The 16,223-nt window shown below is 31.5% G+C and overlaps 1 protein-coding gene across 1 annotated transcript; it reads right to left on the reverse strand.

The window, feature by feature from the left end:
* Positions 1-941: 941 nt before the first annotated feature.
* LOC116135545 (TOM1-like protein 1) lies at positions 942-6,241 on the reverse strand. Its single transcript, XM_031421257.1, has 4 exons — positions 6,124-6,241; positions 4,653-5,191; positions 3,875-4,114; positions 942-1,679 (listed from the first exon to the last, which is right to left on the reverse strand). The coding sequence occupies exons 2-4, from the start codon at positions 5,169-5,171 to the stop codon at positions 1,254-1,256; spliced, it is 1,185 nt and encodes a 394-aa protein (XP_031277117.1). The 5' UTR covers positions 5,172-5,191; positions 6,124-6,241; the 3' UTR covers positions 942-1,253.
* Between the last annotated feature and the right edge of the window lie 9,982 nt (positions 6,242-16,223).

Consider the following 16,223-nt stretch of genomic DNA (forward strand, 5'->3'; position numbering starts at 1 on the left):
CTAGCCTTGTTCCTAACCCAAGGTATATCCTGTAGTAGGATTGTTTTGTTTTGGTTTTGGCTCTCGGCTTTGTGTAGCTTGTTACTTTTGGATGCTTTGTACTTCTTGTTAGCATGTCTCGAGGTCGGGTGGTTATCCTTTATTTTGGTATTGGGTTGTGTTTGATTTAGAGTTAGTTGGGCTCCTCTTGTTCCCAATCTTTTGTTTATAAGATTGCAAAACAAGAGGAGTGAGTGTTGTTGGGCAGCCTCGGTTGAGTTGTGCATTCCTTGTTTTTGTTTTGCGTTATTGCTTTGTTGAGCTTTTATGTTTATTTGCTTTGTTTAGCAATTAGTTAGTAGTCTGTGATTACTTGATCATTTTGTGCCTAACTTAGGGCTTGTCCTATGATAAGGTAGCTGCTTTTTATGTGGTCTTTTGTAAATTCTTTTCTCTTTTCAAAAAAGAAAAAAAAAAATCCACAACATAAGCGAAAGTCCAATCTTTGTTCATAGTTCGAAATGCTAGAATTTCGGATATGCTTTATAAATATGCCAAAATATTTATATTATGAGATAACGTTTTCCCATCTAAACTATTGGGTTATAGTTCAATCTAACCAATCTTATGAACCATAATCCAGTCGAGGAATAATGTCATCCAAATACTGTAAGTAAACCCTTTTAGAGTAATGCTACATTTATACCATTTTCATTATACCATAACCATTTTACTCAAAATAATTCTATTATATTTTTAAAAATTCAAAATAATTAAAAATTTGTATAGATATAACATATGTCACATCATGATGTAATAAAAATAGTGTAAAAAATGATGTGAAGGTAACATTACTCACCCTTTTATAATTTTATGCCTATGAATGTGAATGTTCCACAAAGGCTACCAATGTATTACAATAAATGGAAAATTGACAATATATCAGTAACACAACATTAGAAATAAAAACTCCCGCCATTCAAGAAATAAAAAGTTACAGAGGTCCAGTTTGTTTAAGATATAATGTCCATACTTCAATATATACTTCATAAAGCAATTACGTAGCCAAATCCAACCATGAATTAATTACACGAAATGAAGAAACAAGGGAAGTAATACTTCGAAAGAGAAGCCGTTGATCGCGTTTATGAAGGTTAAAGGTTTTTGAAATCAAACACAATTGTCTTCAACAACTAAATGGCCTCCTGGCATCAGCGGCAGAACGCAAGGCCTCCTGTCCTAAGATATGAAATGTGTATGTGTACAAACACAGCTCAGAAGCTGATGAGATCATCTTTCGGATTTTGCTGCTTCTTTGAATCATGTCCACCTTCAGATGCACCCCCACCGCCTTTCTTACCAAAGATCATTTCGTCAAGATCATCCATCATGTCGTCATTGCTTGCTCCATGGGATCCACCTCGGGAACCAGCTGGCTTTCTAATAAGAGCATCTTCTTTTGTATGACGAGGAGACTCATCAGCCTCGACGGCTACAGGAATCATAGCAGGTTCTGGTTCAGCAGAAGCCACTGATGGCTTCTTCAAATCCTCATACTTGCAGAGAACTTTCTGGATCTCATCATTCACATTCAAAGCTTCAAAGAGCAAGGGCTCATTATCTCCTGAAGTTTCAATGATTCTCAGGACAGTGAATTGAGATTGACGACACTGTTGTACGAGTGTGGTGGTCAAGTCGTCCTGCCAAGTGGAAGAAAACATTTGCATATAAGATTTTCTGATCAATATCCAGCACTCAAAAAGATATATAGGCAATTGCCTTACCTGACCAACAGCCAGTATTAAAGAAATAAATAATATTCCTAAAAATGAAACAAACAATAAAACATCTAATCCAACAGTAAGATTGATCACCTGTTGAAAATATTGAGGGTTAAAAAAAAACAATCATTACCAACTTAAGTTCATTCTAATATTTGTTTTATCTAACAACATAAATGGATGGTAAAAATCCTCTTGGAACCATCTACTTGAGATTATGAAACAAGTTTAATGACTATCAAGGTTGTAGGGGTCAAAATCTAGTTGCCAATTAGAAATCGGGTAAAAACACCAGAGGTGTATAAAACACACACATACAGAGACATACACAATAATATAGGTGAGGACAACAGGACATTACTGACCAACATTCTAGTATATGCATTAAAAATAATGCAAATTATTTCCATGAACAAGTTTCCTTATCTATGAAAAGATTATTATTATTTTTTATTTATTTATGTTGATAAGAAATCATGGAATTCGAATAATGAAAAAATTGGATTTGAATGTGGATCAGATGTCCACTCAATAAGTACAAAAAGAAAAAACCTTGACAGTGATCATAAACTAAATAAAATTGGCATACAGATTACTCTTAACTATTTGTACACTTGTAACAAAAAGAAGACCTTGCAGCTAGAACTGCCCTAGAAGAAACTAACTCAGAAAGCTTCCTGACTAAGATGAACAGAAATTGGAGATAGCATGTTGAGGAATTAAAGATTGATTTCTCATAATCTCCTCAAGCCCTAAATTTTACGCTTCCCTAATTTATTTAATATCTCTCTTCAGTCTTCTCTAACCAATTTCTTCCTCCTTTGTCCAACATCATGACTACACTTATAATTTTTTTTTAAATAATTTCCAATAGATCCTCATTGTAGCAACAAAGAAACCTTATCTCTTCATCAATCAGCTCATCAGCTAATCTACTCTCTCACCAAGTAGTAACTGTTACCCTCTTACTGATGAAAACAACACTAAAGTTGGGGCTAGTTTCTGATCAAAACTAATAGCCTCACAACTTTTTTGGTAGCATGAACAACAGTACTAATAAACAAAGCAGCAGACAGTTCAGTAAACACCACCTAAGGTTATTTTTAAGTTTCTGACTAATATTGAATATGGATTGAATTCAACATGGAGAATCAGAATTAATAGGAAATGTACTGAATAAAAGGACATAATACAACCAAAAAAAATTAAAGAGAATAATAAGTAAAGAGAACATCAGAATCTCACTAAGGCCTCCTAGGAGTCTCACCTTTAAGAATTTTATTAGTCTTCCAACTAAAAGAGGCAAAATAATTTTTAGTCAAATATTCTCCTATAATAAATTGTTTAGATAATGCCACCATATAAAAGTCAACTAACTACTAATTTGATAATGAGAAGAAAATATTTCAGTTCCACTAAGAAAGGATCTCCCCGTAAAGAATACGACTCAAATACAAACAGATAAGATCAAAAGTAGCCAGATTTATAACCAAAGAACAATATAAACCAAATATACAAATTACCCCAGTTGCTATATAATTGCCCCTTATTGCAAAACTAAGGGATAGTAATAAAAGGACAAAATTACAGTGGAGAGATTCTCAGAAAAAGATTCTTCTTCAACTTACCTTTGCTTTCGACTAAGACTTCGCTCTTCTTTGTTTCTTACCTTTAATGAGCTCATTGAACACCTAAATCTCAAATTTAATATCATTTATTAATTTGCTTTTCATTCAACATGAAAATGAGTACACCGTTGAGTTTGTCACACAATTCAGCCCATCTGAGCTGCAGGAGGTTTTAGCTCCATTATTTTAAGCATATAATCTTTCCTAAGTATCTACTAGTAGACCAAATATCAGACTGGAATAAAAATCTAAATAATTTCCTTTGATAATCACTGTCCTCAGAATGATTTTTGACAACAGCTTGACTTCAGAAAAGTCAACTTAACTAGATCAAATTAAAAAATAAAAATAAAAGGAGAAATACTAGATGAGAGAACTCATGCATTTTTATATCAAATCTAGGTCCTGAAGGACCAAATTTCAATCAGATCAGAAGAAGTATACATATAATGATATAAGACAGCTCATATGATGTTAGAAAAATACCTGTAAAGCATCTTGTTCGGGTGAAGAGGATAAAACTGTTGTAAGAAGCTCAATACTGTTTCTTGCCACATCAAATGCTTCCTTTGTCTGTTCAGCAGAAAAACTTTGCACAGGAATATCATGCTGCATTTGCTGTGCAAGAGTAGCATCCACTTCTGGTGCTGAACGGGCAGGAGTAAAAATAGGTGCCAAACTCTCATTGTCACGTCCTGGAAATCGGATGCCCCTGGATCTTAAACTCTAAAATAGAAAGCCATAAAAAGAAAAGCTCAAAGTCATAAATCTGAAATTGCTGAAGAAATATACAAATTTATTCTGCCTAACAGTAAACCACACATTTTGCTTGAGCAAGTTTATTAGGATATTTATTCAAACATACACAAAATACCAAGAAAGTTAAATATCAAGTCTGAATCAATCTTAGAGCAAAACAAGTTTAAATATTTAATAATACTTGAAACAATTTTAGATAATTGATAATCAATCCCTTTGTGTTAAAAGTCATAATCATTGACTGAAAGTCTGAAACTACTATCATTCAAAACTATTAATGTGGTAAGGACACAAAAGGAAAATGGTAAAACAACACTTGACTGTGAATTCAGTAAATCAATTCAAGTGGATATAAATCTCCAACTAACAGAACCTAATGTAATCACTGTATATATCATCCTTTTAAAGAACAAAAAATGCAATGTTTAATAACATTTGACATCTTTCATATTCCTTTCCCAGTTCTAGGAAACCAAACAAATAGTTTAAAGGACTCTATAGGTACCTTGTATGTTTCTTCATAAACAGGCAAGTAGCGGAGTTCTCCAGTTGACTCACCCCAAGATTCAATTAGCATCAAAGCCTTGTTCCTATTATTAACAACAGTTGGAGGATCATCAATCAGCTTAACCATTTCATCAAGAACCCTCTCTGCTGCCACCTCTGAGAAAGCCTTTTCACAATTCTTAACACATGTTTCAAGCAACACCAAAGCCAAGTATTGAACCCTCGGATTCTTCAGCATGATCCTCTTCTTTATGCCACGGATCAATTCAACACTGTTAATTTTCTCACTGTTGATCATGTCACAAAGATCAAGATTCATGGCCCAGTCAGGCTCCTCAAGTGTCTCTGAGGTGGCATCCTCAACAAGCTTATCAGCTGGATTTGGGCCTTGGAAAAGCTCCTTCATTTTAAAGCTCATTTGGCTCACGCCTTCACTCATTTTGCGGCTCACCTCAGCCCCTCCAATCTTAAGGCGTTCACCAAAGGCGCTAACTTTCTCCATCAAATTGTCACTCATCTTCGCAAAGCCTGAAAAACCTAAAACCAAATTCTAAAAAATGTTATGCTGATTGAGATAAAAACTAAACATGCTAAAGAATCACAAGAAATAAAACTTAAGTAGTTAACACAATAAACATTAATTCTCTCAGTAAAGCAATTCTCATTCATCAAATTAAAATTTACAATTGATATGCCGTCAGAATAAAATCCTAACAACATTATAGAGTAGCATCTTCTGATAACATAAAACATCACACTTGTAATGCAAAACATCACATTTGTAACATTTAATGTCAACTTATAACAAAATATTTTATCTGTTCATGCTGAATTTTAGTAATGTAATGTTGAACGTCACAAATACTTGACCAAAATATGTCAATAAGATCATATGACCCAAAAAGAAAATAATTTTATATAAAAGTCAAACTTGAAAGATATGGTGTTGGCAAAGTCAAGGCCATAGCATAAGAATAAAGGAATTCACATCCAATAGTCCCAACTTTCCCAGAATTATACGATCCCAAATTGTAGAAATTTAATTACAAAACTTAAATCAATTAGATCAACCTATTGATTTCAAGTCTTCTAGGTAATCAAAGAAGATATCATCATAACCCAAACTCAAAATCATTTACAATAAAAAAACTGATAAACCCAGTAAAACCCTAATCCCAAAATCTTCAAAACAATTCTCATGAAACCGGCAAAAATTATGACCCGTTTAAACATTCAATGCGTGTTTCTCATAGGTCCTTGTTCAGGTGAAATTTTCACAAACATCAAAATTAACACAGTTCTTCCATCAATTTTGTTCAGCTTTCTCCGGAACCAAACAGGCGGAAATAAGTAAACTTTTTTTTTTTTTAAATTGAAAAAAAAAAGGACCAAGACGAAGCGGATTGATCAGATCAAAGAAGGAATTTAGAAATCATGAGATTGTCTAAACAAAAAATAAAAATTTGTACCTTTGAAAGAGTTGGTGAGTTGAAATGAATTGAGTTGAGTTGAGAAGAAGACGCACACCGACTCAGTAAAGTGATCTTCCTTCTTGTTTCAGTCTTTTTCATATACGTTAGCAAGAATTCAGATTTTTCTTTTTTATTAAAAAATATTAAAGAACGAATTTTTTATTTGTTTATTGGGAAATAACTACTCACAAGTTACACCTTTCGAGTTTTCAAAACATCTCACCTTGTTTGAAACTTACCAATTACACCCCTCTTGTCATTTTTAAGAAATTGTCCGTTCAATATCTTCACTAATTTTAATTCTCAAAATATTAAGGTTTTGTTTAAAAGACAATTTTAGTCATACAATCATATGACTTAACCTAATGGACAAAAATAGATGCAATGCACTAGACTACCTAGTCTAGTATTATATAGAATTTTCTAGTATGCTTTAATTAGATTGATAAATCATACTATTAAATGCTAGATTATCAAATCTTTATATTGTCTAGTATAGCCTAACGTTATACATATATTAAAGAATATATCATTTGTTGTTTTGTTAAATAGATAATTGATAAGTCATCGAATTTTATGGCTAGATTTGTTCTTTAAATAGAATCTTCATATTTTGAAAAACTGAGATTATTGAGTTAGTTATATATGTCTAAATATTGTTAATTTTTTAGTAAAATAATCTGTGATTGATTTTGACTACTACGTGCAAAATTGATTGTGTAAAAATAATGGAAGTATAGAATTTCTGAAATTTAGAAAATAAAATTAAAAATATTTTTACTAAAAACATGAAATTTTAAGATAAATTTAAAAATCAGAAATAATTAAACTAAATAAAAAATGATTTAAGCTTCACGAGTGTTTATTTTTAACTTAAATATTTATGCTATTTTTATTTCTTAATCTTGGGTTTTCCTAAATAATTAACTTTTATGAATTTTTTTATGTTCATTTTGTAGGGATATTTTTACCATTTAATTGGTTAAAACTTTTAAATGGTCAACCGTTAGTTGTAACCCCAAAAAATTAACGGCAGGGAGGCAAGTGTCATTTTTCAATAAAATATGGATCCTAAAGTGTAGAGAAACATCTAGGCGTGTAATTGTTTTTACCATTGTTTATTCTGTTAAGAAAGTTGAGGATCACCCGTATTTATTTCCTTTATATTTAAAGCATGGAACACGTATTGACTTTCAGTATCGTTATAACAGCCGTTGGATCATTGGTCAAGAAAAATGATCAAAGGATGATCCAACGGTTAAAACGGGTCCGATTATTTGTGAAAATTAACCGGCAAGTCAGTATGTCATGTCATGAGTCATGACCTATTAATTAAATATTATAATTGCATGTATTTATTTACACGTTGTTTTGGAAAAAAAAGATTAAACTAATGTATGATAAAAGTTAAAAAGTGATTATTGACTAATATCACACCAACATTTACTCAAATTTTCATGAGTAAAATAGGGGTTAGCATTAATTAACTTTAAATGTATAGGGGTAATTTATTGAATAGTTTATATATGATTTTTGTAAGATCTCTTATAAAAAAAAAAAAAAAACTTTACAAGAGATCGTAGTCCATAGATTAATGGGTTTTAAAATAAGAAAAATGTCAAAAAAATAAATAAGAAGCAATTTATTTAATGATCCTGCCTCTTAGTAATATTATTATATAAAAAATATTTAGAGCAATAATCTTAATTATTTTCTTTTTTATGATCGAGAGTGTCCTAGTTAACTTATGTGCACCTCAACTAATCTCCTAAGACCTTGAAACTATCGACTAGATAACAGCTTTAGTGACTATCTCTGTTAAGGACCTAGACCAAGTAACAACTCTAGTAACTACCCCTATATAAGACCGATGAGAGACTTGAACTCAAAACCTTTTGAGTAATGCATCCAAAAATTATTGTCGAACTACTTGACCACTCAGAGGTAGTTAATAATCTTAAATTTTGTTACGTTACAAGCCAATATTTCTAATGCATCAGTACATTTTATTTTAAAATTTAATGTAATTAATAGTTATTAAATTTAATATTTAAATAGTCAAGGGTAGCTAGAATCACCCTTAAGTCATGACCACCCCAAGCTCATTAATAGTTAGTAACGCCATTTTTTTTCTTCTACTTTCAAATTTTTTTTATTACTTTAAATTTTGGGCCTTTCATCACATGGAAAAATTATAATTATAATTAATTTAATCTCTTTTTTCTTTCAATATGTAAACCCCAAGTATTATAAAAAGATGTTTTTCTTTTATATAAAAAATAAGAACAAATTAAAATTTTAAATACTCTTTGGAAATTGTACATTTTGTTTGTATTTTATTGTTTCTTTGAAGTCACCCCATAATTCAAGTTTGGGCTCTTCTCTTACGAAACTATTGATATAATATAACTTTGATAACATGGATTTTCTCAATGTTATAATGGTATAAATACTTCACAATATTTAAAGTGTTACTCGAATAAAGTACAATAAATTATTAATGAAATACTTTTCTTTGAAAATCCCTTTAAGTTGGGGTGGAACCAGAAATTTATTTTGGGGACGGTTAAGATTAAAAAAAAAAAAAAAAAATTATACTAGTTCGTTTTAATTATTTTGACAAATCTAAACTATATGAGAAAACCTTGTTAATAAAAAAAAAATATATAATCACATACATAATTAAGGGGCATAATTATGTGATAACAAAAAATATATATATTTAATTTTCATAGTAATTGATATAGAAATTATGATTATCTTATTATCAAAGGGTTATAAATTATGTCCCCCTAAAACATTTGTGTATTTCACTAAGACAAAAGTTATCCCTAAGGAGGCGTTTGGTTGAGGATTATATGAGATTATTGAGGTAATGTCATCTTATATGTTTGGTTGTTAAGTAATATAAGATTCTGGTAATCTTATAATATCAATAGTAGTTACTATTAGTAATATTGGAGGTAATCTGATAACCTCTATTTTCTTAGGTATTGTAAGATTACTTGGTTATCTTATTTTTGTTATAATTTTATCTTTTATTAATAAAATTTTTGGACAATAATGCCCTTGTTTTAAAATCAATTTACATTAATCTACCAATACAATTTTACCCTTATTTAATTAAGTTTTTGGCCAGTAATACTAGGGGTGTTCGGTTCCGGGTACCCTACATATTTTGAAGGAACCGGAACCAACGGTTCCTTGAAATTTGGAACCAGAACCAGAACCGACGGTTCCGGTTCCTAAGTACTTAGAACCAGAACCTGTAACAATGGTTTCGGTTCCGATTCTGGGTACCCAGTAAAATTATATGACCCATCCAAAAGTTTTTAAAATGGCAAAAAAACCCTTAAAAACTTACAAATACCCCCCCACCTGGCACTTGTTAACAAAAATAAAATTACAAATTATAAATTCAAAATTATAAACTACATTACTTTGTAAAGGTAGATTCTCAAAAGTCAAACCAACTTACTTTAAATGTTATGAAATATAAATATAAATGTATTCACATTACTTTTTTTTTATAAAAGTTTTTATTAACCCCCCTAATCTTTAATTTTATTTTATATTAGCTGTGGTTCCTGGTTCCTGGTTCCTGGTTCCGGTTCCTATAGTTAGGAACCGGAACCGAAACCGGAACTGGAACCGCACAGTAACGGTTCCAAAAATTTGGAACCGGAACCTACCCGTTGACGACTGGTTCTGGGTAGGAACCGGAACCAAACCCAGGATACCCGTCGGTTCTGGTTCCAACTAGTTCTTTTGAACACCCCTAAGTAATACCCTTATATTTAAAACAAATTGCAGACCACTACTGCCACCCAGCCACCATCACGGGCAGTTGGCCAACTACTGCCGACCTCTACTGGAAGTCGTCGAGAGGCTTCGTTATGACCCTTTTTTGCCATATTGATGGTCGAAAATGGTCATATCAGAGTAGATCTAGCCCTTTTCGGCCATATCAGAGCCTTCCGGTGACTCTCGATGACTCCCGACGATTTCTAGTGACTTTTGATGACGGATGGCGGTGGCCGGCAGTGGCTTGGGGTGGTGGGGATGATTTTATTATAAATTAAAGTTTTATATAAGTTGTGGTGTTTTAGCTAAATCTGAAATATTGAGGTTTAAAAGAAATTATTCAAAAATTGATAATAAAAATAATATTATATTAATATTTAAAAAGAGGGCAATTTAGTAATTTAAATAACATACCTACCAATTTATTCCGCCTAACCAAATATATTAATATAACATACATATTAATTTATTCCAACTAACCAAACACATTTTCTTAAAGATTCCTAGTAATCTTCAAGGTAATCTAACTTTCCATTAATATAACATTCCCAATAATCCAATATTTTCTGAACCAACCACACCCTTCCAAATAAATTCAAAAAGTGCTTTTGGTAAAATAAAATAAAACGCTATATTAAACGGAATCTTTGTCTTAAAAAGTGACTTTCTGCTTCTGGAGAAGTGTTTAATTGATATTCATCTAGTAAGCATTTTCTAAGTTGAAAAATGGTTTAAACTTTTTTTTTTTAAAGAACACTTGATAAGTATATTTTTTAAAGTGTTTTTTAATGTCTTAAAAAATCACTTTGAAATACACCTCAATAAGGCTTCTTACTATTTTTATTGATGAATGGATTGATAATATTGTTGTGTTGAATTATGTGTAATGGGTATAGTGGATCAAACGAAAAGGAAGAAGTTTTACAAGCAAAGTGTCATTACACTAAAGCTAATGTCAAGGTAACTTCTTAATTCTTTTATCTTCCTTTCAGTGGAAGTGTTTCCCAGTTCATGTATTGATAGTTAATCACTTAATTTTCAGGTTGACGATGGGAAGCATTTTGCTAGAATTGTTAAGTTGTTTGAAGGTACTGATAGGAAGCCATACTTTATGGCTCAATGGTTTTATAGAGATGAAGACATGGTAAAATTATTTTGATTATTCCATATTTTTTCACTCATATCTTTATGATTTGTTTTGGTGTATTGAACTTGCAATTTTTGGTCATTTCTAAGTCATTATGGATTATGTAAATCTTTTTGACAGAAAAAAGTGTTAATGTAATCTATGGTGTTAAATATCAGAACCATAGAACCATAGTTTGAAGTTCTAATCCTGTCCTCGTTTTTTTAAATTAAGTTTGACTTTGTTAACAATATTGAGGACATGGAAATTTAAAAAATAATACTGTACAAACAATTTAGTAAGCACCATGATTACTTAAAAAAGGTACTGCCAAATTTGATAGTGGGAGCAGTTGAGAGTCTTGATCAAGCGGAGCAAAAAGCAGGGTGATTTTCTGTGGTTAGAGCCATAAATTAGTTAATAAAACCTCAAGATAAAACTTTTAGGTTATGGCAACAGCCCCAACTAAACCTGAAAAATGTATAAAAAATGAACCTTTTGGTTCATTCTTCTCTATTGGAAACCAACTACATGCATGTAAACTAAAGAGTTTTTTAATCTCAAAATTAGTAGTGGTTAACACATGATGAACTTTGTTTAATTAAACAATTGAATTAACAATGGCGTCAAGTCATATATAGTCGAGTCTTGGCTACCTTCTGGCCTTGTCATTGCGCATACACTTCTCGCTAGACTTTGGTTGTTGGAGACCAAGTTTAACAGAAGCTCATATGTCTTCCCTTCTTATTCAACTTCTCACAAGGCCAGGCTTCTGCTTCATCTTCTCAATTTTCTGCTCATTCTCGTGCCTCTCAGGTCAGTACATAGCTGAATAATCTCCCAATATCTCAGACTTCAATATTTTCCTTCAAGGTCGAGCTGCTGAAACTGTGGTGGCTTTATTGAGTTGTTATGGTAAGTTTATTGAGTATGATGGCATTAGCAATGTATAATAGTTTTTTATTATCATACATGCTCGGAGTTCTGATTAGTTTCAGTAAATATCTGTTGATTTTAAAGTTCTTAAAATCGATAAATTGAATTAATTCCTAGAAGGCACAGGATTAGAACTTCAAACTTGTTTATTTCGATGTCTGAGTTTTGTAGCAAACTCTTGTTTGGTTGATTTGCTTTCTTTCTTTCTTAAAACCAATTCACCGAAGAAATTTGTTAAGAAAACGATTAAAAGAATGACTAGATTTTGGGGAAGAAGATGGTAAATTTTAATAAGTTGTCGTAGATTCATTGTGTTAGGAGATGTCGCAGTGAAAAACATGGAAATAAATACATAAATATAAATTACCACACAAAGGGACATAATAACATGTCTACAACCATGGATAATGGCGGATCCAGGATTTTTATTCAGGGAGGGCCTTTGCGGCTCTGCCATTGTTTGTCAAACAATTACGAAAAACTTTTGAAAAACCACGAAACCTTAAACAAAGGAAATCCACCAAAAATATTTCACACAAATTTCTTATTTCTCTTTTTTCTTTTCTTTTAATTTTTGGCTTCCAAAAATTATAATGTAAATTTTCATGATTTTGATGAGACCCAACCTAAGCTAAAGTCAACCAAAACTTAAATCAAGTTAACGTTGTATTGACTTTTAATATGAATTAATAAAAAAATAGAGTTTTTTCTCAGTATAAACACAGATAGTAACTCAAATTTCTTTAATAATTTTGAGTAGCTAAACGGTTTTGAAATGTAAAAAAGTGGTGGTTAAAGGGTAAAGAATAACGTCCAGTAAAATATAGTTAAGATTTAATTTAGGAAAGCAGGAATATTCTTAGACACAAAATACAAAACTCCATGCCTTTTTTTCCATCAAGTTAGAAAAAAAAAAATCTCCAAAAAAACAAGCATGATTCAACCCTAAAATAAACTAAATTGAAATGAGCAATACATATACATAAAACTGATAGAATAGAAAACAGAACTAATTGTGGCATCTTAGTAGTGAAAGTTTCAACAATTTCAATCTTCAAAAATTTTAAAAGTGAATAGCATGAGAAAGAGAATGAGAGAGTAAATAATTTTGAGGATAAAATCATAAAAAGCTAGTGAGCCGTGGAGAAGGGTGGAGAGAATTTTAAAATTTTAATATGATATGGGCCTATAATATATATGTTAATAGCAAGTTTTTTAATGACCTAGATATATATATAATAATTCGCATTTTTTTTTTTTTAAATCTGAGGATATACCTAAGGGTATATATATTAATAGTAATTTTTTTGGGACCTATATATCAACAATTTTTTTTTTTTTTTTTTTTTTAATATATGAGGCCTACACTCAAAGGGTCTAGGTCCACTCCCTAGGACAGATGAGAGAGAAATCTATTATAATAACATTAACATAAATATGTAAAGAGTATATAAAGTACATAATTCTAGTACATAATTAACAGTAACCCCAATACCTAATTCCAATACTTAATTCTACGTAATTAATAGTAACCCCATACCTAATCCCAATACCTAATTCTAGTACACAATTAACAATAACCCTAGTACCTAATTCTAGTACATAATTAACTACACTTATCCCCTCGTGTTTAAACTGCATCATATACTTTGAACAACTCAGTATTTTCTAATATCATACCTCTATTTATAGATAACACATGAAATATTCTACTCTTAATCGGAATTTTATTCAATTCCTAATAGGACTTTACAATTGTACATAGAGACAAATAAAAAAAATGAACCACAATATCCCAGCTGATTGGACTCCTATAAAATAAAAAGAACAAACAATAAAGCTAGAAACTTTTAGAGAGAAAGTCAAAGAGAAACACGGAAAGAAAATTTTGTATGAAAGTTTTTCTTTTTCATTGACTAGTAAATGAAAACACGCAAATCATGCTCTGAATTTAAGAACTTCTACTCAAGCTATGAACTGCACGTACAGAACCCTTTAGCCTCGATCTTCATCCGTTTAAGACTCGGAGTTTCATCGTGTAATCAAAACGCAGTGTTTTTTGTTTTGGAAACTAACAGCATCTAACTAAAAAACCTACATCCGTTAGACAAAACTGTTTTTAACATCATTCTGTAACCTTTGCTGTTAAAAGAGCCGTTGCAACCGTTTCAACTGAATTTTAAACTCCACGGCGTCTTTATTTCTTGAACAAGCTCAAATGAACTAGCTTTAAGACGTCTGTTTTTTGCTTAGTTGCTGAAGAACTCTCTTCTTCTTCTCTTCTTATATCAACATCCTGTCTTATTTATGTTATCATTTGAGGATATTCAATTGACCCGATGAGAACACTGCTTTACCTTCCCACAGCCCAAAAGGTTATTCCAATAAATAAATAAAAATTCCTTTAAAGTTGGGGTCATTAGGTATTGCCTTGCCAAATTAGTTTAGTAAATTGAATTTAACATGGTAATTACAAAATGATACTTTCAAAATTGAAGAAAAATCGATCTGACGTTTCCTTTTGTAACTCTCGTAAAGTATATCTGACAAAGGAACTCTAATAAGGTCCTTTTAATTGTCAATATTGTTATCGCTGCTTACTTAGCTCTGCCCGTATGTGAATGAAATTAAATAAAGACTGTTAATTTGTTCTGTCGATTAATCAATAGAGTTTGTCTTTCTCATTTCCATAACATTCTTTGCTGATGAAAGCCTTCAATAATTTTTGTGTGAACTTAAACATACACTTTGCCAATCATATTATAACGACATCTGGTTTTATATGTGCTTTCTATGTTTTTATCTCTCCGATTTGGTACTTAACGAGACCAGAATTGCATTGAATAAAGATAGAAAAAATTAGTAAAATTATGGTCCATTATATGTAAACATCTGGGCTGGTTGTCTATCAGCATTGTCCCAAAACTAAGCTCCATGATATGTATACTCGTCAGCTTTCAATAATCTGACGAAAGCCGCAACTGATCACATCCATGAAATACTCCATGAAGAAGCTAGATAATCGAAGAAGAGAAAGTAGATTTCAGTAGAGAGAAGAGTTTAGTAGTTTGTAGAAACCTTTCTTCAATTTTCTTTAAGTAACAAATACAGTACCTCTCGTATTTCTGTATATACAAAACACATGCTGAGTCAGCATAATCAAAAGCCTACGTGGAGGCAATACACAAAGAACGATCTAACACGTAAGCTATTTACATTTTTCGTAAATAACTGTCAAAACAGCAAGCATAGCGTAGGATTAGCAAAAGCTATAACAGAAAGTGCAAAGTATGGTGTGCACATATGTTCAAGGGCAAGAGCAGCAAGTTATTTTTACATTTTTGAGATAACAAATTAGCCTAAGCTTGATGCAATTACAGCTAAAAAATCATAAACAAATTATAGTTAAAATCAAACAAAATCATATTTGTAGATTGATGACTAAGTCTGCAATAATCTACAATTATTTCAACTGATTCTGACCTGGTCTTTCGACATCTGATATACCAATATTTCAAAACTCCTCCTTGGCATCTAGGTGACAAACACCTATCTTCTATTTAAGTTCTTCAAATCTTTCCTTAGGTAAGGGCTTAGTAAAGATATCTACAAGTTGATCTTCAGAATTGCAGTGAACAAGTGATACTTCATTTGATTGTTGAACTTCTCTAATGAAGTGAAACTTAATTTTGATGTGTTTTGTTCAACCATGGAACATTGGATTTCTTGAAATAGAGACTGGTTAGATTAAACATTTTCCCTTTCATCTTGACATTCAGCAATTTAGCACCATTAGGTTTATATATAGTGCATACATTGTTCTTGAACTTGAAAGAATAATCTCTTTCAAGCATTTGACCAACGCTTAAAAGGTTTTGGCTCAGGTTGGGCACATTCAACACATCAGATATCAATTTGACACTCTTGTGTATTGTGACAACAAACATGCCTTTTCTCTCTACTTGCATAAGATCTCCATTGCCAATTTTTACAGAGGAGCGGTAATATTCATTAACCTCTCTAAATAGACTTGCATTGAAAGTCATATGATGTGTGCAGCCACTATCAATAAGTCAAGTGTTGTAGTTGTTAGTGTTTTGTGAGCATGAGAATTCGAAGAGTTGCTCCTCCTGTATTTCAGCTTCTATAGCCTGTGCTTGTTGATTATTTTGAGGGCTTTTGATTTTAGACTTGCATACTTTGGAGATGTGTCCCAGTTGCTTGCAGTTGT

This window comes from Pistacia vera, unplaced genomic scaffold, assembly GCF_008641045.1.
Source record: "Pistacia vera cultivar Batoury unplaced genomic scaffold, PisVer_v2 Contig300, whole genome shotgun sequence".
NCBI lineage: Eukaryota > Viridiplantae > Streptophyta > Magnoliopsida > Sapindales > Anacardiaceae > Pistacia > Pistacia vera.

Coding starts and splice junctions, on each gene's coding strand:
- LOC116135545 (XM_031421257.1), bottom strand. CDS start 5,171: ATGAGTGACAATTTGATGGAGAAAGTTAGCGCCTTTGGTGAACGCCTT. Junction 4,115..4,652: donor TTTATGAAGAAACATACAAG/GTACCTATAGAG, acceptor TTTCTATTTTAG/AGTTTAAGATCCAGGGGCAT. Junction 1,680..3,874: donor CCGAACAAGATGCTTTACAG/GTATTTTTCTAA, acceptor TCCACTTGGCAG/GACGACTTGACCACCACACT.